The sequence below is a fragment of the Phaseolus vulgaris genome, chromosome 9, assembly GCF_000499845.2.
Source record: "Phaseolus vulgaris cultivar G19833 chromosome 9, P. vulgaris v2.0, whole genome shotgun sequence".
Classification (NCBI taxonomy): domain Eukaryota; kingdom Viridiplantae; phylum Streptophyta; class Magnoliopsida; order Fabales; family Fabaceae; genus Phaseolus; species Phaseolus vulgaris.
In genome coordinates, this window is record NC_023751.2 from 36,960,591 (window position 1) to 36,985,809 (window position 25,219).

At 33.8% G+C, this 25,219-nt stretch overlaps 4 protein-coding genes across 5 annotated transcripts; 2 read left to right on the forward strand and 2 right to left on the reverse strand.

Moving 5' to 3' along the window:
* The first annotated feature begins 2,450 nt into the window (after positions 1-2,450).
* Positions 2,451-11,628, forward strand: LOC137821247 (putative E3 ubiquitin-protein ligase LIN-1). Of its 2 annotated transcripts, XM_068625749.1 has the most exons (17): positions 2,451-3,558; positions 4,229-4,301; positions 4,474-4,731; positions 4,861-4,940; positions 5,421-6,560; positions 6,737-6,878; positions 7,294-7,533; positions 7,642-7,936; positions 8,508-8,629; positions 9,038-9,157; positions 9,254-9,385; positions 9,490-9,612; positions 9,757-9,867; positions 9,939-10,085; positions 10,150-10,275; positions 11,104-11,220; positions 11,312-11,628. In XM_068625749.1, the coding sequence occupies exons 1-17, from the start codon at positions 2,891-2,893 to the stop codon at positions 11,327-11,329; spliced, it is 3,912 nt and encodes a 1,303-aa protein (XP_068481850.1). In that variant the 5' UTR covers positions 2,451-2,890; the 3' UTR covers positions 11,330-11,628. The 2 variants fall into 2 exon arrangements, 1 of the variants encoding a protein (XP_068481850.1); XR_011082756.1 differs by lacking the exons at positions 9,939-10,085; positions 10,150-10,275; positions 11,104-11,220; positions 11,312-11,628 and having other exon boundaries at positions 9,474-9,612.
* A 1,429-nt stretch (positions 11,629-13,057) lies between these two features.
* On the forward strand, positions 13,058-19,112 carry LOC137821249 (protein pleiotropic regulatory locus 1). The gene is made up of 17 exons (XM_068625751.1): positions 13,058-13,294; positions 13,375-13,399; positions 13,594-13,711; positions 14,472-14,553; positions 15,140-15,202; positions 15,460-15,544; positions 16,197-16,289; positions 16,689-16,752; positions 16,826-16,911; positions 17,017-17,118; positions 17,219-17,302; positions 17,579-17,639; positions 17,724-17,790; positions 17,904-17,981; positions 18,194-18,258; positions 18,438-18,515; positions 18,623-19,112. The coding sequence occupies exons 1-17, from the start codon at positions 13,176-13,178 to the stop codon at positions 18,793-18,795; spliced, it is 1,443 nt and encodes a 480-aa protein (XP_068481852.1). The 5' UTR covers positions 13,058-13,175; the 3' UTR covers positions 18,796-19,112.
* Positions 19,113-19,366: 254 nt separating this feature from the next.
* Positions 19,367-22,587, reverse strand: LOC137821250 (probable 3-ketoacyl-CoA synthase 21). The gene is made up of 2 exons (XM_068625752.1): positions 22,473-22,587; positions 19,367-20,724 (listed from the first exon to the last, which is right to left on the reverse strand). The coding sequence occupies exons 1-2, from the start codon at positions 22,504-22,506 to the stop codon at positions 19,445-19,447; spliced, it is 1,314 nt and encodes a 437-aa protein (XP_068481853.1). The 5' UTR covers positions 22,507-22,587; the 3' UTR covers positions 19,367-19,444.
* LOC137821248 (pentatricopeptide repeat-containing protein At5g50990) lies at positions 22,405-25,008 on the reverse strand. The gene is made up of 2 exons (XM_068625750.1): positions 24,728-25,008; positions 22,405-24,608 (listed from the first exon to the last, which is right to left on the reverse strand). Exons 1-2 carry the CDS (start codon positions 24,852-24,854, stop codon positions 23,104-23,106), a joined length of 1,632 nt encoding a protein of 543 aa, XP_068481851.1. The 5' UTR covers positions 24,855-25,008; the 3' UTR covers positions 22,405-23,103.
* Between the last annotated feature and the right edge of the window lie 211 nt (positions 25,009-25,219).

The window sequence follows — 25,219 nt, forward strand, 5'->3', positions numbered from 1 at the left end:
GGTAGTCTAGTTTAAAATTCAAAATAACATTCCTTTTCGATATGAGGGTTCTCTTTTATTTATATTGTTCTATTAGGCCTTATCCTGTCATAATGATTAAGACAGATCTAATGGATGTTTAATCACGCTTTATAATTCCTAATCAATAATTAATGCTCTTAATTTATGATGTGACGTGACTGTCACTTTTTTACTGAAAGGACTTTAGGCTGTCTGGGTAACCGACCATTTGAACTTCTAATTTCATGATATAACAAAGTGTATTTAGGCTAAATTCTCATATTATCCATAACTTGTTTTAATAATTTATTAAATAAAATATCATAATCTCTAACTGATAACTTGTTTTAATAATTTATTAAATAAAATATCATAATCTCTAACTGATGTGAAATCTGTAAACACAATTAAAAAAAAACTAAACAAGAAAAACTAGAAAAATTATTTTTTCCTTTGAGAAGGTTTGAAAGCAGAATGTTGCAGTAGGAATGACACTGTGAAGTTAAGAATGCATGATTAGAGAGGAAATGATGAAACTTGTCCTGACAGGTCAACATAGTCTCTGTGGAGGCACGAGGAGACAGTTGTCAAAGAATCAAGTTTATGGTAAGTCCACCTTAGAGACACATTTCTCCACAATACTTCCAACTTCTAAATTGACATAACAACTACTCATGTTTTTGTTTGCAGATGCATCTACGTCACTCTATTCTCCTATTCCTAACTTTCTTTTAAATGGACCTTATTCTCAATTTCAGACTAAACCAATGTTTACTTCCACTCTTGTTTAAAGGGTAACATGATCTTCACTTCCTACATTTCGGACAAACACTATTTTAGGAAACTTTCACAACAACTTTGTTTTGCATGTTTGGAGCCATGTTGGTATGTTCAAATATCACTTAACCAAATTTTAATTAAAAATTTGATTTATCCTAGTTTTACTTTCAAAATAAAAATATCATGTTGTGAAGACCTTTTGCCTACGAGGTTCAAATACACCTTTTAAATAGCGTGTATGTGTCGGACATGCGTATCGAACACCGACACCCGTAAGACACGTATTAGTGAAGTGTTCAATTCAAAAAAATATTTGTTGGATTTCTAACAATTATAACACAATTTTAAAAAGGAAAGATATATTAATCTTCTAAAAACTCAAACTTGTTATATAAATTATTATTATTATTATAAAAATAAGGAACAAATATTTTTGAACCAGCCATGAGAGACATCTTTCTGCTAGAAAAAACCGAAACATATTTGTGCACATAAAGCTTTATTGTCACTTTATATAATTCATTCTTGTATATATTGCTTTATCGATGGTAAAAAAAACTTTATATAATTCATAATTATATAATATATAGATATGTGTTCCCGTGTTTTACATTTTAGAGATTGTACATATCTTCGTGTCCGTGTTGTATTAGTGTCCGTATCAGTGTCTGTGCTACATATCTTGCTCTGTCGCAGGTTCCACGTCAACTAGAAATAATGATATTTCATAGTTTATAAAGTGGGTACAAACCTTATCATATAAACATCTTGATAAAGTTGAGTTAAACTTAAAGTTCAATTCTTGGTACGGTATCACGAGCTAATTCTTTACTCATGACTTCCACTACATCTTCTTCTATCATTATCCAAACAAACTTTATAAGGTTGAGTTGTGGTTTAAAATTCACATCTTAATACTTTATAATTATTAGGTACTTATATTAAAGTAAGTGTGTTTGGTTAGGTTTACCCTAAATAAGTGCTTAATAAGCTGTTAACTCAAACCCCAATGAAGCTTGTAACTGTATTCGTTGGGATGTTACAGTCATTTTTACCAACAATTCAATGTTCACAGGACCACAGGTAAAGGTACAAAAATCCAAGCACAATCTTACAACAGTGCCATCTCAAAGGATTGATCAGTTTGCCAAAAACTAAGAAGATAATAAAAGTTTTGCAAGAGAATATACACGATTTTGTGTCCTCCTAGGCCAAGGACATTGAGAATGCAATTTGAAAATGCATGTTAATAAAATGTGCATGTAAATGTAAATTGAATATTTGAGTTTTCAGGGCCTTTAGCACAAAGTTTGTGCATGTGTGTGATCATCAAATGAACCACTAGTGGAGCAAATAATTCAACCTAAGATGACATGACAACCTAGTTTCCCTACAGGATTCTTAGCGTGTACTAGATTTCACCTCTTTCCTGTGATGTGTGTCTAGCTACTGCACATGCACAGCACATAAATGATTGAACAAAGCTAAGCATGCATACACTTACACTTATTAACAAGTCCTAAACCATGTACGATATCGGCCAGAGATTAAAGCATTTTTATAGTATATAAGTGAATGCAAATTTTATTTAATAAGTCGATTTTATGTGATTGAGTTAAAAGTATATTTTTATCATTTCTTAATATAGCACGAAGGAGAAGTCGGCAATTGAAAAACGTAGAGAGAAAGAAAAGCCATAGTGATAAGGTACACGTGAAGTGGAGCACTATAATGTTCATTATTTTGGAACTTTTCCCACTGAAGGAAAGACAACGGTCTCTTTTTTGTCTGAAAGCAATAGAAGATTAAAGGGTCCAATGAAACTTGGAATCTTGCTGAAAACAGTCACGGGAGGAAACTGCTACCAGATGCTAAACCTCTACCTATAATCTAATCACATACACAACTTCTCATATTCAACACCAAAGTACTCAACAATATCAGCATTTCCAATCATCACAGGGCTCCCACTTCCTCTTCAATTTCATATCCCTCACTGATACCATTATCAGAGTTGGTTTCACGTTTCAGATGTGATTTTAAGAAGCTAAAAGTCATAACTAAACGTGATTCTTTACTTCTGAACAAGTTTCCAAAAAGGGTATATGAGATGTTAGACCTCAAATACATATGGGTGCTTGTTTCTATCAACAGGTTCATTCAAGACACCTTGGTAGATGAGAAGACCAGGAATGGTCTGAAACTGAGATGCACCTCCAAGTTAAGGATTCAAAAGCAGGAATTCTTTGAATTCTCTGAGCAGTCAGTGTTGTCTAATCTTTACTGGGGCATTGACAGCATTGAGGCTGCAATTCAAGCTCAACAGCCAGAAGATAGATCCTTCAGGCTGATGAACTCAGAACAAATGCTTCAGGTGCCTGCAATGCTTGATGAGGAAGAGGTCACAGCCACAATTCCAAACCGTTACTTAGTGTGCTGCTCCTACTTTTACCTCTCAGTGGTTAGGAAGCTTCAGGGAGATGAGTGGCAGGCTGCACTGCATTTTCTCCAAGCAGTGTTGGTCTCACCAAGGCTTGTTTGGACAGAATTTGCGGCAGAACTTTGTGAAAGTCTTTTCCCCCAATCTAGCATTCACATGATGCAGGGTAACTGCAGCAGTAGAAGTTTGGAATCTGTGTCTTCTGAGGATGAAATGGATGGAGCAATTAGGGAGGTGGCAAGGAGGTACAAGGAGTGTCTGGTGTATTACCAGGTCATGCTTTATGGAGAGACTCCATGGTGGCGCAGTTACTGCAGCAAACAATCACCACCTTCTGTGTAAGATTAAACCTTGCTCTTCAACTTAATGCACATTCAAACAATGCTCAATAAGTGGAACCTGGTGTGTTCTGAAGTCCCATAGTTTGAGGAAAAAACTAGGCTCTAAAACCTTAAAATGCAGTGTTTTTTGTTGTGGCTTAGAAAAGTGATTAGATTTAGGCATTTAGCAAAATTCAAGTTTATATTTGACAGGGACTTTCAGCCAATTTAATGTTGGTAAAGAGACTCATGTGAACTCAATCACATGAACTAGAGCTCCAACACGGTACATTTCTTTCTCAAACACGTTTCAACTGAAAGAGGCAAAAAGTATGCAGAAAAATGTAAACCACGTGAAGTTCTAGGACTTGAGAGCTAGACTTTGAGGCTATGTTTGAATGGATGAAAAGGGGTGGAATAGAATGATACTATGTTCAATTGTTTATACCTCTTTTTTTCTTAAATAGGTTTAAAATGTCACACATTTAATGAATGCAATAGAATAATTTCAGTCATGATCCATAATTGTTTTTCTAATAATTAAAGACAGAATACAGATAAAAGGAGAAGTAGGAATATCAAAGGAAAGAAATACAAAACTGACATAAGATACTGTTTGTTGAAGTACAGACATTAGATTTTTGGAATGGTACTGTTTCATCTAAAATTAAGTTACTATTACGAACAGGGATGTACCAAACACTAGCTGTGTTTCTTCCACTTCAGTTCACAATGAATCAAGATTGAAAAGTTGCAATATGGTAAGCTTTGTTCTTATTTATTTCTTTTACTGGCAATGGAATGACAAAATTCATTTCAATTAAACACTTCAATATTTTATTGTATACAAGTGGAAACTTACAATGTTAGATCATAGATGCATCAACAACTTTTCTTTCCTGTTCCCCTAAATTCTTTGTTATGAGAATGCAGTATAAAAAGGTTCATCCATTTGATTCTCAAGATGTGATGCATGCAATGGAACATGAGTCAAAACAATTCATGGATGTTGCTGAATATGAAGGTGATAAGAAGGCCCTTAAACAACTTAAGTCAGTTGAGTATCAAAGCAAAGAGAACCAAACAATTTCAAGTATCAAATGTTTCAAAGATATGATGATAGAAACACACTCTAAGACACCAGTGTCAGTGGATGCATTCTTTAAGGATTTTAGAGCCAGAAAGGACATGGTTAGTGCTAACTTTTCAAAAGATTTCTTATTGACAAGTAGTAACCTCTTAAAATATGTTTGTTTGTCAAATTTTGACCTTATAAGCTAAAAATAAGTTTTTATTGTTAACTCATATGTTCATATTCAGGAAAATGTGGATGACAGAAAAATTTATATACAAACCACAATAACTAAAGCAGATGATCTACCACCAGAAATTCACAACTGGTTTGGCTCCTTAATAGTCTTTTTTTTTTCTCAAACTTCATGTCAAATCTAATGTAGCTCTACACTCACTACTAGAATATCATTAAATAAAAACAAATTTTAGAGACTAAAAATAATGAGTTGATATACTGACTAAATTAGATATTATTTTAGATACTAAAAAAATTATTAGTTTTTAAATTAGTTTCTATTATTGATAAATAGTTTTTAGATTGGTATCAATTAGCTACCAAGGTTTTAACTACCAGTTATTTAGATTCTAAATTTGGTAGCAAAAACTTTAGTAGCTAATTAGATACTAATTTAGAAACTATTTATCAATAATAGAAACTAATTTAAAAAACAAAATTTTTTTTTAGTCATAATATCTAATTTAGTGAATATAACAATGAATTATTTTTGGTTTCTATTTAATGATTTTCTTGTAGTGACTATAGTTTATAGTTGTCTCATGGAATTTCGTGTAACTGACCTTCACAGGAAGCTACAACAACACTCTGGTTTGCCTCAAACTCATCAACATCCCATTCAAGAGCAGTTGGACAAGAGAAACATAATTAAGCTTGATTCTAGCAGATTCAACAGGTCCATAGAAGATATTGCTTTATCTATCTCAAAATACAGAGATAAAACTGGACTTACTCCCTTAAATTGTCTTGGAGTGGATGAATTAAATGAGGATGCATCACAGCCAAAAAAATTGTTTGATCATGTAACATTTACACCTGCTTGCAAACATAGGCCCAGCCAGAAAAGGCATGAAAACTCTGAGATACAAAGATTGTATAGCCTAGGAAAGTTTGATGAACTTTGTTCAAACTCCAGAAGATATTCCCTGCAAGACTTGTCAGAACTGACTGAAAGGAGAGTTACAGAACTACATTATTCAGAGGTATTAGGAAAATGTGATGAAGAATATACTGTAGACATTGCATCAATTTATGAGAGCTTGATTAGTTCATCAGGCGCCACTTATGCTTCCTTAAAGGATGTGATTTTGGATGAGCTGCTAATAGCTATCTCTACTTCCAAAGAGGAAAGAAAAATAAGAGCATCAGTGTCTATTCTGACAACAATAATTTCAAGGAACAAGTCAATCATAGAAGATGTCAAGAAGAAAGGTTTAAGGTTGTGTGATTTGGCAAGTGCTCTAAAACAAAATGTCCATGAGGCAGCAATTCTAATCTATTTAATAAATCCTTCACCTATAGATATAAAAACATTGGAACTTCTGCCAATATTAGTGGAGATTGTATGCACTTCAAACAGTTACAAGAATAGGCCAGAGTCACTTCTTTTGACACCTCATGCTGCATCCTTGATGATCATTGAAGAGCTAGTAACTTCATTTGACTATGCCACAAATAACATGCATTTGGCTACCATCAGTTCTCCTCATGTTCTCAGTGGATTTCTAGAAGTTGCCAGGAATGATAATCTAGAAGAATTTTTCTCTTTAACCACCATTCTTATAAAATGCATGCAGTATGATCCTCAGTGCAGAAAGTATGTATCGCAATTCACTCCACTTGCTCCCTTTATCCACCTTTTGCAGTCGGAAAACATCCGCGCCAAATGCACTGCTCTAGAATTTTTTCAGGAAATCCTTTGTATACCACGGTATATAACTATGCAACCATATCTTCAATTCATGTTTATTTGAATATAGTTGAGTAATACTTGCAGCATATATGTATTTAACAAATTGCTGATATGGCTTGTTCATATATTTGTTGTAATCCTTGTTCAGAGAGTTCAGAGAGTTTTCTGTTACTATTTTCAATTTTATTTTTCAGATCATCAGCTATTAGTCTGCTGCAACGTGTGCAGCAAGAAAGAAGCATCAATATTATGCAGATACTAATGCATTGTGCACATCAGTTACAACCTGATCACCAACTTTTAGCAGCAAATTTTTTGCTTCAGTTAGACATACTGGTAATTGTTAAAATTCAGAAAAATATAAGTCTACAGTTCATGAATTTCAATAATTTCCACGAGGAAAAAAAAAATTAAGCCATATTGTTGCATAGTACATGAACATTCCATTTCATTTAGTTAATTTACTGTGTGTTCATAATTAATATTGAGCAAAAAAAATATTTGTCAAAAGGAGAATATATCATGTGTATCTCAAAATTAGAAGTTTGTAAACTTTGAAGTCACTCAATGATATATTTGGTATAAAGTCACTGAAAAATATCTCAGTTCTAATTGAAATTACTTGATGTTTAGAATTTTATTTTTATGAAAATCTTAGACTCCGATATATAAATTTGACCAAATGACTCTGGTAAGATAGTATGTGAAACTTGAAGCCTTTAATTACTAACAAAACAAAACTATAATGCAGAACTCTCCTGATAAAGCCGTGTTTAGAGAAGAAGCAGTGCAGATCCTTCTCAGGGCAATGACATCAGAAGAAAGCTCAGAGCAGATATTATCTGCTTCCATTCTATCAAATCTGGCTGGTACATTTTCTTGGACAGGAGAACCATATACAACTGCATGGTTGTTGAGAAAGACAGGTTTGACCTCTCCCTATCACCAGAATATGATAAAGAACTTCAACTGGTTGGATCAGAGTCTACAGGTAAGCTTCCAAAATGCTGTGTGTGTGCATGTTCAAAGCATATGCATGACAGCATGAACCGTGCTGTGTAACATGTTTAAGGAGATTCATAAATTTCATTACATGCAGGATACTAGCACAGATTTGTGGTGCAGTAAAATTGCCAAATGTATCATAAGTCTTGGGGATTCTGTCTTCCATACTTTAGATAGGGTTCTTAGAAGCAAGATAAAGAGGGTTTCTAGAGATTGCCTTGTAGCAATTGCTTGGCTTGGATGTCATATATCAAAAAGTCCTGACAGCATCAGTTATTCTGCATCTGAGATTATACTAAGTGGAGTTGAGCAGTTTCTGCACCCTGGGATGGAGTTGGAGGAAAGACTTCTAGCATGTATGTGCATGTTTAACTATGCCTCGGGAAAAGGTATTGTCCTCAACAAGGTTTATGTCATACCCTATAAATAAACATAAAATAGTTATAAACAAAGACATTTTGTACATGTTACTGTGGGAAGACTAGGTTTATGGTTACTCATATTTTTCATAAAGGGAATGTGTGTGCTGATAGGTTAGCTAATTTAGGATTTATTCATAAAGAATCATTTCATTGGTATAATAGGCTTTCATATAGTCTGTTCCTAGAATTCTTTATGAATAGGTATAGTCTACCTATGTATTGTTTTTGTTAACATATGAGTTTTGGTCTAATCCCTCCATATTTTTTTTGTGTTCTTTTTTTTTAATAATACTTTTTTCATGTGATGACAGATGATTGTTGTTACTTGAGATGTTAGCCTAACTGAGATGTCAAGTTATATAGTGATGTCTAACATGAAAGTTTTTATAAAAAAAAAGACATTTTGTACCTGTTGATTATAAGCATGAAAGCTTTGCTATGTTTGCCTTTCTCATTCTTATGTTTATGAATGATAGAGTACTTCCTGATCAAGAATTATCCATTTTCTCAATTAAGTCAGACACTGTTTTACATGTAGGGAAACAAAAACTAATGCATTTCTCAGAAGGAGTAAAGGAATCACTAAGGCGCCTTTCAAATGTTATTTGGATGGCTGAGGAATTACATAGAGTAGCCGATTTCTTGCTCCCAAACATATCAGTGAGTACTCATTCATGTACTAAGTTTGAACACTTGCATGAATATTCTATAAGTACAGAATTTTTGTAAAGTTCCCATAATTAACATGATTGATGCCAAAAGTATGTATGTCAGCAGTCTAAGGCCAACATGGTGGGGGGATTTTCATTATCACCTCCATTTTAACTGAAAATATAAGGACTTTTGAAGCTAATAGAGGAATAGTTTAAGGGTGTAGCATTTAAGTAAAAGATACAAAATTGGTAATGTGGGGTAAAATAAACATGGTGAGGGCTAAAAGAGGACTAAATATCTAGGAGCTTATTCTTGAATTTCTTACAACCTTGCTGCCTATTTATTTAGCATAGTTAGCACTACTAAATGATTTATTTTTTGACATCACCCAAATCATGTTGGTGGTAAGAGCAGCGTATTTCTTGCGTTCACACACAAATCCTTGAGGCAGGTTGCAGCTTCAGTTTAGCAGTTTGCTCCCTCATCTACTTCAAGGGATTGCTGTTCAGTGGGTATTCAGATGGAACAATCAAGGTAAAAAGCACATTATCTGATTCATCATTCATGTGGTGTATATTTTATATCTATAGACTACATGCTAAATCATGTTATACATTCATCGAGTCACAGGTTTGGGATATTAGGGGGCACTCAGCAAGTCTTGTGTGGGACATTAAGGAGCACAAGAAGTCAGTGACATGCTTTTCACTTTATGAACCATCTGACTGCCTTATAAGTGGATCCACTGATAAAACCATAAGGGTAAGATTGCACACCCTTTACAAGGTCACCACTTTCTATTTCTCTACCAAGACCTCTAGTAACAAAAATGAACTGATTATTTTATAAGAACATACATAAAATAGGTGTGGAAAATGATCCAGAGAAAGCTGGAATGTGTTGAAGTTATAGTATTGAAGGAACCAATTCATCATTTGCGGGCACATGGTGAAACAGTTTTTGCCATTACAGAAAGCCAGGGACTAAAGGTGATGCTTCAAAACTTCCCATAATTTGTCAGATAAATGTTCCACTGAAGAAAGCAAAATCACACGCACATACCCCACCAGATCCTCTCTATAACCAGCTAATGAAAGTTGGAACTATTCATTTATCTTTTTAACCATTTGCAGCTAGTTAATGAATCAAGAGTGACCAGAGATATTCTCAAAGGCAAGAATGTGAAGTGCATGACAGTGGCTCAAGGAAAGTTGTATATTGGATGCACAGATTCAAGCATACAGGTTAGTGTTTTGTTGTTTGGCATACATTCTAGAACCAAATAAACTGCAAGCATGACATGGTATTGTTTCAGGAGTATTCCACAACACACAACCGTGAACTAGAGATCAAACCCCCTACAAGGAGTTGGAGGAAGCAAAGTAAGCCCATCAATGCAGTTGTAGCATATAGAGACTGGCTCTATAGTGCAAATAAACAAGTTGAAGGCACTACATTCAAGGTGAGAATCACAACCTGAGCTCAAGAAAAACCTTGATGTCTCCTGACATGGATGGATTACACAGGAATGGAAAAGAACTAGGAAACCAAAGCTTTCAATTCTTACTGACAAAGGAGATAATGTGGTGGCCATGGAGGTGGTAGAAGACTTCTTGTACCTAATCTCCAGCTCTTCACCAAACCACATTCAGGTATATCTAATGAAAAATTATCAATTATAGACACTGGATATACATAAAGAACTGAACTGGTAGTAAGTATCATACGATTCACGATACGAATCGTACTATACGATACTGTTCCAGATGCCCGCGCGATACAAATAGTAAGAATAATCGTTTTTACCTCGTATCACAATTGTATCGTGTGAATCGTATCACAGATAGTATGAATCACGAAATGGTTCCATATCGTAGCTTGGGTCTTATTTTGGGTTTAGGTGTGAACCGGGTCGGATCACTTGAATTGGTTTTATAAAAACACTAATTTTAATTTTTTCTTTCATTTAATAAAGTAGTTGGGCATATAATCCAGCCCAATCCAACCATTATAATATTAACCTAATCTGATTAGTAATAGAACCACTCTTTTATAAACATGGTTGTGATTATTAATTATATTTTTATGTTATACCTTCTTTTAAATGTTATGTTATATTTTTTTAAATGTTTATTAATCTTACTATTCGTGATACAATTCACTATTCAAAATATAAACTCTCTAATTCTTCACGATTCAACTGCATGCTGATAGGGTCACAAGTAATACTGATAGGTTCACAAGTATATATGTTGGACCATTTACTCTAATATGGTTAGATGGAATTGAACATATAATAAATTGATTTTGTTTTGCTTTCTTATTTCCTTTTTCTGCAAGTACTTAAGCAGAACTTTATACAAACATGCAAAAAAATAACCAGCATAACCGATCCATTTGAATTTTCACCTTGATTTTTACCCTCTTAAGCAAATGATAACAAGATAGCTTCTTAAACTGAAATTAACTTCCCAAACCAGATATGGTTGAGAGGGACACCAAAAAAGTTGGGGAGAATATCAGCAGGAAGCAAGATAACAAGCATCCTTGCAGCCAATGACATCATTTTGTGTGGTACTGAGACGGGACTAATCAAGGTAAAAGCTCTTTCTATTTATTTATTTCAACAAAACAATGTTTACATGTGACATTGTTCTCATCCAAACTCCTCAATTATATGATCAACAGGGTTGGATCCCTCTGTAGGATGAGCAACTTGCTGTTTGTACAAACATATCCTTTCAAGTTCCAACCTTTTGGCCAAGTATTACAACAAAGGATCTGAAATGCAGTAATGTTGTGATGCCATTGCAAAACCACCTTGTGATGCCAAGAAGATTGCAACAGCCAAAGGCTTAGCTTAAGTACAAGTTTTGCATCAAGGATGGCTATAGCAAAGATATAAATATACATTTTGATTGAAAACCAATGTGAATAGTTTTGAGTGTCTTCTGTGTACAGGAAATGTTGTATATCAAATACCAAGGTGATATTATTCCTTTCAATCATGAACTTCATAATTTTCCTTTCAAAACACATAATTTCTAAGTGTTGGAGATCGTGTCACCTCTTATCAGATAGTTATCGGAACATCCATAACATATATTTCTACATATGAGTTAGTAGTCTCAACATAAAAACAGTGTTAAAGATTCTACATCGACTAGAGGTTAGAGGCTCTGGGTGTAAATCTTAAAAGTTCACTTCTTAACACTAATTCTATTAATTTGTTATTACATATCAAAACTTAAGATTAAAACAAGTGTAATAAACCCTGATGGTAAAATATTAAATTTTTAATTTACCACTAATACTAATTTTTAAAAAGAATAAAATATTATTCTTTAAAAAAATATAAAATAATAACTAATGTTATGTTCCTTACTAAGAAAAAAAAATAATATTTAAGATTTTCCTTTTATAATACATTATGAGGAAAACAGTTTTTAATTGCTAAAAATTACTTGTAGGAAAATCTAACTGTGAGATTTTAGCACTCACAGAAATTATTTTATTGGGTTTAGTTTTCAAAACATTTTTATTTTATATGGCTCTACTGATCAGTTAATGATGACCAAATGTATCTAACTTTGTTATATCAATAATTATTTTAAATTAATATGTCATTACATATTTAAATACATATTATGAGGGTTAAAATTAATAGATTTAAAAGATTAAAACCAAATTTAATTATATTTAAATGCATTAAAAACCTATTTTGCCTATAAATAATCATATAAAATTATATATTTTATTTAATTTATATTTTTTGCCAGTTAAAGGAAGAAACAAAATAATTCAAATGAGAAAAATAAAAGTTGAGTTATAATTTTTTTAGTTCACAAGTATATCATTAGTGAATTTTATTTTTTATATACAAAATTATGCGCAATTAATTGATCAAATTTGAACGTGTATCTGATGTATATTGAAATGATAAAAATGTTCTTAAATAAATAGGAGATATGGATAAAAATATTTCTACTGACAGCATTTATAGATTTTTTTTTTCATAGTTTTTGCATTCTGAAATTATTTATTTTTAAATAAAATTGAGTTTTAATTCTATTTTAAAATTTTATTTTCAGAACACAGTAATTTATTCCATAAGTCTCCATGAACTATTTTTTGAATTCCAAATTTTCAAGTAATTATGGAAATTTCTGCTTGTATCATTAACCAGTGAGTTAATTTTTTTTAACATAACTATTTTGGTTCCAGTACTTATCATTTTGTTTTAATTCTTACATGTATTAATTTTAATATCTTTTAATTCATGCATATAATATTTGAATTCATTTTATGTCTAAATTTGTTGATTCAAACAATTTACAAACAGGTAATTATATTTAAAATAATTTATGTCCAAATTATTTTATATATATATATATATTATTTTTTAAAAATAATAAAGAAATAAAACTGAATTGGTGCATCTAAGGAGAAAAAGAGTGTTATGTTGAACTAAGAAAGACGAGGTGTGGTGGGTAGCTAGCGTTCCTCCGAGAGTGGTTTTTGTGTAAAACCCTAGACGGAAACGACGACGTAAATGGAGGTGGAGTCCGTTGAGCCACAGTCCCTGAAGAAGCTAAGCTTCAAGTCTCTGAAGCGCGCTCTCGATCTCTTCTCTCCCATTCACGCTCACCTTGCTCCTCCCGATGCTGACAGGTTTCGCTTCTTTGCCTTCTCGCTCTTTCCGTAATCTCTCACACTCGTCACTGATTAATGCTTTCAATTTTTTATTGCAGCAAAAGAATTCGCATTAGCCATAAGGTTAGTTAGTTAGTTTGTTACTTAATCTGAATCTTTAATTGCGAGTTGAGTTTGATTTCGTTGAGTTTTCTCCTTAAACCCTAGGGTACGAAGATGGATGTGGATTGGGTTATTGTGAGTGTTTTTGGACTTTTGAATGTTTGGATTGTGAACTGTGGTAGTTGTTTTGTTGTGTTGTTTGGAATGAAAATTAGGTTAGCTTGGAGTATGCTGGAATCAAAAGCACTGCCAATGAGCCTGCTCATCAAGGAAATTCTGCTGCACAGGATCGCGCTCAACAAGCAGGGCCTTCTAATGTTCTTGCTCTTCCAGGTGCCTTACTTGTCTAAGGATATGTGGATTGGCTATTTAGTTGTAGGATAGTTTTTGAATTGATTTTAGGGTTTTTGTAGTTTCTCAGCCAATTTTATGTTGTTTGTGATTAAGTTATAGTTTGGCATAGCCAATGTCTGTATTACATTGCTGTGATTGTAATGTTGCTGTGCTGTGTTGTGTGTGTTAGAGTTTTTACATTGCTGTCTATATATATTTTTTTTCTGGTATTTTAGTACTTTAGTATATATTTTGGCTTTTGAGGGTGAAATATGTAGAGACATGCTCACCCAAGTCCCAGAAGTTAGGAAAAATCCTTTCCCCATAAGAAGATTTGTTAAGAACAAGGTTGCAGATTTGAAATTGATGTCCTTGTTGTAATCAATGTTAAAAAATGTTTATGAAAACAGAAAATGTATAGCTATATATTTAAAGAATGCAAACTCCTGTTGTGGGTGTCTTTACATAACTCTTGACTCTTGAACTGATGTTTTTCTTACACCCCCCTCTCCCTCTTTGTTATATGAACTTATGATGTACACAATTTTTACATTTGGGAAGAGGTTGGTATGTCTTCTTGTATATTATGTTTCTTCCAACTCTGCCTTGCCCCAAAATATAATCCCCATCTCTTGAAAATTTAATTGTGTCTTATCTCTAGTGTTTTCAACATTTTTCCATGTAATTATTCCTCAATAATTTTAAGAGAACCTTGTTGTTACTGGTCAACATGTTGATACTGTTTCTTATTATTTAACAGGTCCCACAGATTCCAAAAATTTTCAGAAAGGAGGATCGCAAAATGCCTTGGTTGTTGGTCCAGCTATGCCATCCACAACATCGTAAGAATACTTTCCTCCATTTTTTCATGAATTTTTTTGCATCTAGACCTGAGGAGCATTTTTTTATTCATAAATAGTCTGTTTGGCTCATGCTTGTCATATTTTTTCTTCATAGTTCTTCAATTATTTGAGAATTTATTTCTGACGTATTAGTCTATATAGCAGCAAAGATCTGAATCATATATTCTGCTTGCTAAAGTTTAATAATGAATCATGAATATCCTAAAATATTCTTTGAAGAACCTATTCAGTTTTCAATATAACAAGAAATTGTTTACTTTGGGAAAAATGACGAAGTTTGCTGATGAGTGACTTTTTATTTTCGAAAGAAAAATAATTGGGATTCCATATGTTGAGAAATGTACTGTTCCATTTGTCTTTTCTTTCATTTTGATTTTTGCTTACTTCAGAGATTTTAATATGATTTCTTGAAGTCACATAAATTGTAATTTTGTGCCATGTAGAAAGGATAGCAATAACTTATAAAATTGAAGCATGAATTGTCTCACACAACATGCTAAGTTTTTGAATTGTTGTCATTGAAGACTTTTGGTTTTTATATTTTTGTTCTTCCTTTCCTTTACAGGAATGATACTGGCTTGCAGAGCAAAAGTACAGCAGTCATTTCTGCCTCTGGTTCTTCTGAGAGGTTCATGCTTTCTCTTGATGCTTTTTATAGTTTAAAGAGATCCCAAGATAGTTAATTTGTTACTTGTAGCTGTCATTGTTACGTTATATTTTTCTAAGAGACTTATGCTCATTTTGTTCGTTTTGTCCACTATCTTGTGTATTTTCGCTATCGATATGTTTATGTTTTTTCCTGCCAATGTAGGACTTTATGTATGTCTTTAGGATTGACATTCGAACGGACATTTTGACTAAACTGCTATGAGTTCTACTTTACAGGAACTTATCAACATCTGCTTTGATGGAAAGAATGCCAAGTAAATGGCCACGTCCTATATGGCATGCACCATGGAAGAACTACAGGGTACAAACCTCAACATGGACTTTATTTGCGTTTTTTATTTCATTTTTTTTAGTGAAAACAGAATACATCTATGAAGATTTGCTCACTAGAATTAGTTGAATTTAAAACAAAAGATATTTCTTAAAGTTCATAGTTATTTAGTTGAATTTGCAAAGTCTATTTTTCTTACCACCCTATTATGATTGTGATTACTTCAACACCTGTAATAAGAGATATATCAATTATTTCAAGCGTATTCTTTATTTACAAACTTGAAGGTCAACAACTCTATTGACTGTGGTTTGTGATGATAGAGAAGTCTGAAGATGAAAGACCAACAAACATAATCCTAGCTCAGTTTGCTTGGGTTGGGTTGTGCCATACAACCCATTTTTCTCTTAAAGAAGAATAATTATTTAATTCTTGCAGTGTTGGAGGCCATTTTGTGGTGTATCTGGATATAGTTCTTTTGCTGTAGGAATGCAATTTTTCAAGCATTTGTGGTTCCATTCAGCTTAGCAAATTTCAATTTTAAAAATAATTGGTGTCTATGTTATTGTCTTGATTCTGTTAGTCTTTCGCTCTAATTAGGTCTGACTTACATAATTTAAATAGTAATGCTTTTGATATAGTTTGAGTTGAAATGATTTGAACCTTGATATGTTTCGTGTAGGTCATCAGCGGTCACTTGGGATGGGTGAGATCTGTTGCACTTGATCCCAGTAACACATGGTTTTGTACTGGTTCAGCAGATCGAACTATCAAGGTATTTGATCACAAAATGCATGCTATAGTAGCTTGTTATGAGAAGGCGTGATTGTAAGAATGAGAACTTAGTGGGTCATGTTGAATCGTTAATTACGTTGGTTACTTTTGTTTATATTTAAATCTCAACTGCCCCTCCTTTTTATAAATGTTTCCAGTTTCAAATTTACATCTGCTGCATATCTTTTTTGGCTATTAGAGCATATTCAATGCCTTCACAAAATTACTTTGACCTTATGAGGTTGCTCTTTTCCTTCAGTTAGGTCTTGTGTTAATTATTCATTTATTAAAAAGTATTTGGTGTGTTGTTACCCTGAACTTGCTACCAATTGAAGCTAAAAAATCTTATGCACTTTTCAAAACTTTAGATGGTTTTTTGCTAAGTTGTTCTTTTGGGCAGATATGGGACTTGGCAAGTGGAGTGTTAAAGCTCACATTAACAGGCCACATTGAACAAGTTAGAGGTAAGATACAAAAGTCTTATTCGTGGTGGCAGCAATTATGATAAGGTAATAATAACAATGTCTTCTTTAACAGGGCTTGCTGTTAGCAACAGGCATACATACATGTTCTCTGCCGGTGATGATAAACAAGTTAAATGCTGGGATCTTGAACAGAATAAGGTCAAATTTTCATTTCAGTATTAGTTTTTCTGGGGCTGAATATTTCAGCCATTGCTGGAACTCCATCAAATAACAGGATACTAAATTACATGATTTTGTCTTTAGGTTATTAGGTCTTATCATGGTCATTTGAGTGGTGTTTATTGCTTGGCACTTCATCCCACTATTGATGTTTTGCTAACTGGAGGACGTGATTCTGTCTGCCGGGTATGGATTTTATTGACAGTTACATTATAGAATATTTGTCAAAGGTGTTATTGAGAAATAGAAAAATCATATTTATGCTTTGCTAATTCTAAATTTCCAGGTTTGGGATATACGTAGTAAAATGCAGATTCATGCTCTTTCAGGTCATGATAACACTGTTTGCTCTGTGTTTACACGGCCGACGGTATGCAGATTCTACTGTGTTCTATATCATTTATTTTATATTTAGTTGTGCCACAATGTTGCATATTCTATATACATGCTGTCAAGTTTTGTACTCCGACATACTAATATCTGTAAGACTGGTATGCAGATTATCAGATTTGTATAGTCCTTGGTTCCTTGATATGATAAATGTGAAAGCAGACTGTCATTAAGATTGATGTCTTCATTTTTCTATGTTTTAATCTTGTTTTACTTGCTCTTCAGAGGCCTTATTCTGCTCTTATTTCTTTTACAGGATCCCCAAGTTGTTACGGGTTCACACGACACTACCATCAAGATGTGGGACCTAAGATATGGTAATTTATGAATTTATTTTCCAAGTTCTTGCTTATCTGTGTAGTGATTATGTGCTCAATCTGACATGTGATGCATTCATCCAGGAAAAACAATGTTAACTCTCACAAACCATAAAAAATCTGTTCGAGCAATGGCCCAACATCCCAAAGAGTATGTGGTTGATATCAGTTGATTATTACTTAAAGAATGATAAAATATGTATGGCTATTTAAATTTGTTATTGTATTATCTTCTCACTGTCTTTTGTTTTTTGTTGGCTGCAGGCAATCTTTTGCATCTGCTTCAGCTGACAATATTAAAAAGTTCAGCCTTCCAAAGGGAGAATTTTTTCACAATATGCTGTGAGTTCATAAACTTATTTTTACCAAATTTATGTTATTAGAAATCATTAATGAATGCTTGGGTAGGTTGGGGGACAAAACGCAAAAGCAGGAAGATTTTGTTTATATCAGTTGTCTAAATATTCAAGTTCAATTATACTTCTTGATAGATTTAGTTGGAAATATATTGCTGAAATAATTGATGTCTTCTCGTTAATCTGCTTTATCTGCAGCTCTCAACAGAAAACTATCATCAATGCAATGGCTGTCAATGAGGAGGGTGTGATGGTTACTGGAGGTATTCGGAAATAAGTTTAATAGAATAAATTCAACTAATCCTTGTCCCAATTTTTCATGGTCATGATATAGGGAGTAATGCTCCGTAATCTTGACTTATTGCATCATACTGAAGAATTTGATATGGATATTCTGTGTCCCTTGCATTAATCTTTATGCCCTTTGTTCTCCTGGTTGAAGGTGACAATGGCAGTATGTGGTTCTGGGATTGGAAGAGTGGTCACAATTTCCAGCAAGCCCAAACCATTGTGCAGCCTGGTATGCATCTATGGCTGCTCTTGGATGTTTAGTTTGATGCTAAGTAGTTCTATCATACCCACGAGATTGACAAGTCTAATACTATATTTCTTTCCTTTCCCTGACAGGATCACTCGACAGTGAAGCTGGTATTTATGCTTGTACCTATGATATGACTGGTTCAAGGCTTATAACATGCGAAGCTGACAAGACGATAAAAATGTGGAAAGAAGATGAGAGTGCCACCCCAGAAACCCACCCCCTTAACTTCAGGCCTCCTAAAGACATCCGTCGATTCTAGACATTCTCCTGGTATCACATCTCAGGCTATTCATTCTGCCAATACACAGATTGGAGGTCCTGGTGTAAATGCACTTGTTGGGGTGATTCTGAGTTCTATATAAACAGCCTTTTGTTGTCAATTTTGTATCATTGGATTGCTTGTATGACCATTCCTACATAGATCCATGTGTATCTTAATAGCTTTGCAATTTTGTTGAATAGACTCTTTGTAGAATTGAATTGAGTCTCGTATTTTAGTTTTGGAGAAGTTAAACGAGAGCTTTAGATGAAGTTAAAAGTAGTATATAAATCGATTTGAACTCTGATTTTTTTTAATTTATTATTTATTTTGATACATATTTACTGAAAAACTTAACCAAATTGGGCATTGATGATGTCCAAATATGGGCTTGATTTGTACGAATCTCTAGCTTTTTACTTTGCGAGTTTGGGATGACCATATCGTGTCTGATTAATCCCATTATACCCGTCACCATTGATCTAGAGAAATATATGCATTACTTTTAAATATAGGGTTTATGCTTTAATTTAATCTAGAAAGAGTCAAGGGGAAAGTATTGCAACTTAACTTTGTCACCTACTCTACACATGAGGAAGTTGAAGCATTATGAGCACTATACTAATTTGGTATACAACGATCTGTATTTTCAGTTTGTTCTCATAATATCCACAGGGTACAAGTGAATTGTATCCCTCCATGCAGTGGCGGTGTTTGGCTTCATGTCACATACACATTTCCACACTGCACTGTTACACTTGAATCCACTTCCAAAGGCAATTTGCCACACCCTATCCCCACATTTCATCCTCCCTTTTGCTTCTATGTAGCTAAGCTCATACCAAATTGAAGATGATGAAATATTCCCAAACCTGTAGAGAGTCATGGTTGATGGCTCGACGTCCTGTTTCCTTAGCCTTAAGTTTCTTTCAACTGCTTGAATGATGGCTCTTCCCCCTGAATGTATACAGAAATGCTCAAAAGCAAGGTTGAAATTTGGAGTATAGATGCTTATCCTTCTTGTACTCCACATTTTGCGACAAATAATAGAAAATAAATACAAGAATTGCTCCCTCAGAGGTAGAACCAATGGTCCTAGTGAAGCTATATTTTTCTTCAGTGCATCTCCAGACACATTGACAATGCTCTTTGATATGGATACGCCTTCTTTGTCCTCTGGATCCCCTTGTTGGTAAACACAGCCATGGGATTCATCATCCTGTGCAGTGATTGTTCTAACAATATGCTGTAGTTTATACTTTGCCTTGTGCTTATCTTGGACCCTACTAGACATCAATATAGCTGCCCCACCCATTCTGAATAGACAATTGGATAGCAGCATAGAAGGGACTTTACCTGTGTACCAATTCAGACTCAGAGTCTCTGTGCTTACTATTAAAGCTAGTGAGTTCCTATGAACTCTCAACAAGTCTTTAGCTAGACTCATTGAAATAATTCCAGCACTGCATCCCATACCAGATAGGTTGAAACTCATGATGTTGCTCCTCATTCTGAACTTGTTAACCACCATGGCACTAAGAGATGGGGTGGGGCAGAAGACACTACTATTAGTGATGAGTATGTCAATGGTTTTAGGGTTTATCTTGTTTTTCTCAAACAGGTTTTTGATCACTGAACACATGATTGTCTCAGCCTCCTCAATGGCAAAGGACAGAGCCTTGATTTTGGGTATCTGTGCAAGAGATGGAGAAATGGATGTTAGCTCACTGAATCCTGATTTGGCCATGATCTTGCATTGGAAAGCAACAGCCTCTGGATCCATGCCATCATAAAGTTGATTCTCTTCAAACATGGCCAGTGGTAGCCTATAAGAACTGGGTGGACAGTAGCAGCTGAAGTCCATCAAATATATTGGTGCTTTTCTTCTGCATGCAGCATAGAGGGTTGCTAGACATGCAACCAAAAGCACTGCAAAACAATGACAAGGTGAGATAATAAGCTCAGTGATAGTGTTGATATGTTGTGCAAATATTTCCAATGAGCAACACAAACTGTGAGGTTCCATCTTTTTAGAACTTAGAAGTTTGAAATTAATTTGTTTTGGCTTGTGGTGATTATATGGAGTTATGAGATGTTATCATAACAGATGGTTTGGCATGAAAAGAGAGAGTCCAGTGGAAGAGGAAAATGTGGACAGAGCTTAGCATGCCATTCTTTTAGTGCTTTCCTAAATAATGGCGTTGTGTCCGGTAAAATCATGTCATGCAAGGAGTTTTCCATTTTTTTTCCCTAAATGGTTTTTCTTTCTCAAGGTAAAAATAAAAGGAAATTCCTTTTATCTATTCTTCAATTCAAATTTCACTTATTTTTTTCTTTTCCCTAACTTCCTTTACCTTTGAGCCAAACAAAGTTGTGTGGAATTGATGGAAGCAACAACAAAAATATTTTGTCGTCTAACTTTTTATTAACACTACAATAAAATCATTAAATAGAAACTAATTTTAAATATTAAAATAATTAATTACTATTAAATAAATTAAAAATCATTTTATAAACTAAAAAAAAAATTATTCGTATCTAAACTAGTTTATATTATTAATAAAAATTTATAAAATAATTTATAAATTGGTATTTAACCATTTATTATCAAAATTTTAACTACTTACTAATTTAGAATATAAAATATTAGTAGTTAAAACTTAGGTGACTAATTTATATATTAATTTAAAAATTATTTTATAATTTTTTATTAATAATAGAAATCACTTTAAATATAAATAACTTTTAGTTTCTAAATTAATATCTAGTTTAATTAATATAGTGCATAATATTTTTTTTTCTCTAAATTTAATTTTTTTAATTTTTTTTGTGTAAAAAATATTTTTCAATATTTAAATACGAGAGAGACTAATCAACATAGTACCTTTTCTTTCTAAAATCAATATACCATAAGTCAATAAGTTACCTAGCTACATGCCTTCTCACCATCCAAATTTTTTTTACCTAAATTTATAATAACTATACATGTGATCTACACAATCCTTAAATGTTAGTCTTTGTAAATTATCAGAACACACTAATCAATTACCAAAAAACAATTAAACTTTCATTATACACTTCAAACTTTGCCAATAATCTATGATGTACTCATCCAAAAATGAGTTTGAATTTTTTTTAATCAGCAAATCCTTCACCATAATAAAATATTTGAGAGAAATGCTAACAACACTATCTTTCGAACACATGTTGCATGGTTTCATAGTTTTCAATATTTTTAATACTTCATTTATTTCACAAGGTTGGGATGCATTACAAGGAAAATAAAAATTCAAGATTTTTTTTAATACAAAGAACAAAATATCATTTTTTTTATTCTTAATATGAATATTTATGTCATTTTATACACTTTTTTTTTTCTTTTCACTTGTATACAACTAAATTAAAAGAAAGAATTTTTTTACCTTTCTGTTATTTTTTTTTCTTCTATTAAACAACCTAAAATATAATTTCAATTTCTATTCCTTTCTTTCTTGTATAAACCTAGCATACCCTGCAACTGTTAAACGTATTGGTACTGTCCAAAAGATAATACTCACATGAGTCAAAATCAAGAGGGCTGAATAAGATAGGAGTCACAACAAGAAGTGGTAAAACTAACAGTGAGAGGTTGGTAATGCCACCCATTCAGCATGTTAAAGAAATGAATTTCATGTTACCTGCAAGAACATGACGTCTGAAAATCTCATTCATTCTCTCTCATGTTATTTTCATGGATACTTCTACCTCCTTATTGCAACCATTACCTAGGGAGGAGTGCAGGTCTTGCAGATTCTGAAATTACAGCATTTTAAATACAAATTAACTCTAGAAAAAATATTGTCCTCTCCTAGTATATGATCCTGGAGAACTAACAATAATCATTGAACTTAGAATGTGGTGTATATTATACACCACCAGTAAGAACTTCAAGTATGATTAAGAGCTATGCCACCTGCCCTAGGCATTTGACTGAGTTATTACTGACTTAAAAGTCAGTTTACCACAATAGCTTCCATTTGGTATCCTGGCTCACTTTGCCCATCATATTTACTGAGTAGCAACTTAGAACCACTGTGAGGCAAAAACAATGTTCAAAATGGTTGTTACTTTATCTTGTTCAAAGTTAACAGGTATGCTAAAGATGTAAGTGGATACTATTATAGTGTTTGTATCTTGTGGAGAGATAAGCTATTACTTTGGTGCATAAGGGACTTGGTGTTCATCCCTTCTCACACATCTTAGAGACTTTCTTCTAAATCAGTATGTGCATAAGAGAGTCACTCAACCATGCAACCAAGAACTAACTCTCTACCAGTAGTCTCTGCAAGAACACACACCACCTTCGAATTGGTGAAAACGAATTCGATCCCTCACAATGATCTCTCTGTTTAGTATTTTTGATACAGTTTTAATCCAATTGTGACAGTCAAGACAGATACGCAGGTTTTTAGAAATCCTGATTTTGGTTCCAGGGCTACTTTTCAGGACCCCATAGGCCAAGGCTAACTTCTCACTGTGAAATGTTAAATTTTCCTCCTTTTCCTCTTCGGACACGTCCATCAAAACCAGATCTGTCAATGGTGTGAATCCCTCCAACTTAGCTCTTTGGATCAAACCTTCCAGCACTCGGTATATTGATTTGATTTCTGCATGTGAATGATCAGCTGCATTGAATGTGTGAATGCTGTCCCCCAATTCAATCCAACTTTTACCACGGTTTTTCTGAATCCCTCCCATTTTCATCCTCTGTCTCACCCTCTCAGCACTATCCCAGTTCTTTAAAGAGCAATACATATTTGACAACAGCACAAAGTCTCCACTCTCTAGGCGAGAGACATTTGCAATCGCAACTTCGCCAAGTTCTTTCTTTCTGTATATTCTACAAGCACTCAAAAGTGCTCTCCATATAACAACATCAGGCTCCATAGGCATCGCCTTAATCAGAGCATAGGCCTCTTCCATTAGCCCTGCTCGTCCCAATAGATCAACCATGGCTCCATAATGCTCCAGCTCTGGCTGAATCATGAAACGGTTCTGCATCATATCAAAATACTTGCGGCCTTCTTCAACCAATCCACAATGGCTACAAGCAGTCAGAATCCCAATAAAAGTAACAGAATCTGGCAAAACACCCTCTATCTCCATCCTTGAAAAAAGGAGAGTCACATCCATTACAAGCCCGTGAATTGCCAACCCATTAATCATAGCATTCCAAATCGACACATGATCACGCACAACCTCCTCAAAAACCTGTCTTGAAACATCAATCCTACCACACTTAGCATACATGTCAATCAAAGCAGCACTCAATATATAATTCAGCTCAACCCTCTCCTCAGCCATCAAACCATGCACCCACTTGGCATTGCAAAGAGCCCCAAGGCGTGCACATGCAGTGACCACAGAAGCAAAGGTGAACCCATCAGGCTCAACCTTGCAACTCAGCATCCTCCGGAAAAGGTTCAATGCATCCAAGAAGCGCGAGTTTTTGACGTAACCTCCAACCATGGAGTTCCAAGTGACCACATCTCTCACAGGCATTTTTCCAAACATCTTCTTGGCAACATCACATTGCCCCCCTTTCATCAAACTCTCAATCACCAGATTCCTGCTGAAGAGGTCCAAAACATTGGAGAAAACGTGAAGGGCAATGTCCGGTTGGTGGCAACGAGCATAGGTTGATATGAGAGATGACACAAGAGAAGGGTAAGTGGCAAGGCCAAGCACAACAACTCTTGAATGGGTTTTAGTGGCAGTTTTTAAATCCATAGAATCTCTGCAGCTTCGGAGAACTCGGTGCAGTACTGTGGGATCTGAAAAAAAAAAAAACAAAAACGATTGAATGAAGCGTTCTGCAATGAAAAAAGATGCAATTTTGTGTGTGCCCTTCAACTTGAAAGTGTGAAATGGGAAAATCAGAGTGTATGGGTACCTGTGGCTGTGAATGAATTGTGAAATGTTGATGATGATGATGAGAGGGAATGAAAGGAATAATGAAAATTGTTCCATGATTTACCAAAACAACCAAACTTGCTTTTTCCATGTCGTGAACTTATCATCTTCGCATTTCATTCATCACCCATTAGTTTAGTTAATTGATCACACTTCTTCGTTTTCAAAAATGTTTATTTTATTTTACAGTGGAAGTGTTTTCGTTCATGTTTTTTTGGAATGAACTAAGATTTTCTTGCGAGAAAATTAAGGATTCATTTCGTAGAACATAACATTGGTTTTAAGATAAAAACATTCACAGTGAAATTAATTGAAATTAGAACAACTGAAACTTATGAAATGAGGACATCCTTGCAATTTTAGGTTTTTTAAAAATAAATTTCAATCAACTATAATTTTTTATTTTATGTCACTAAAAAAAATTATTAAATAATAATTAAATTTAGAAATTTAAAATAATTAGTCACTATAT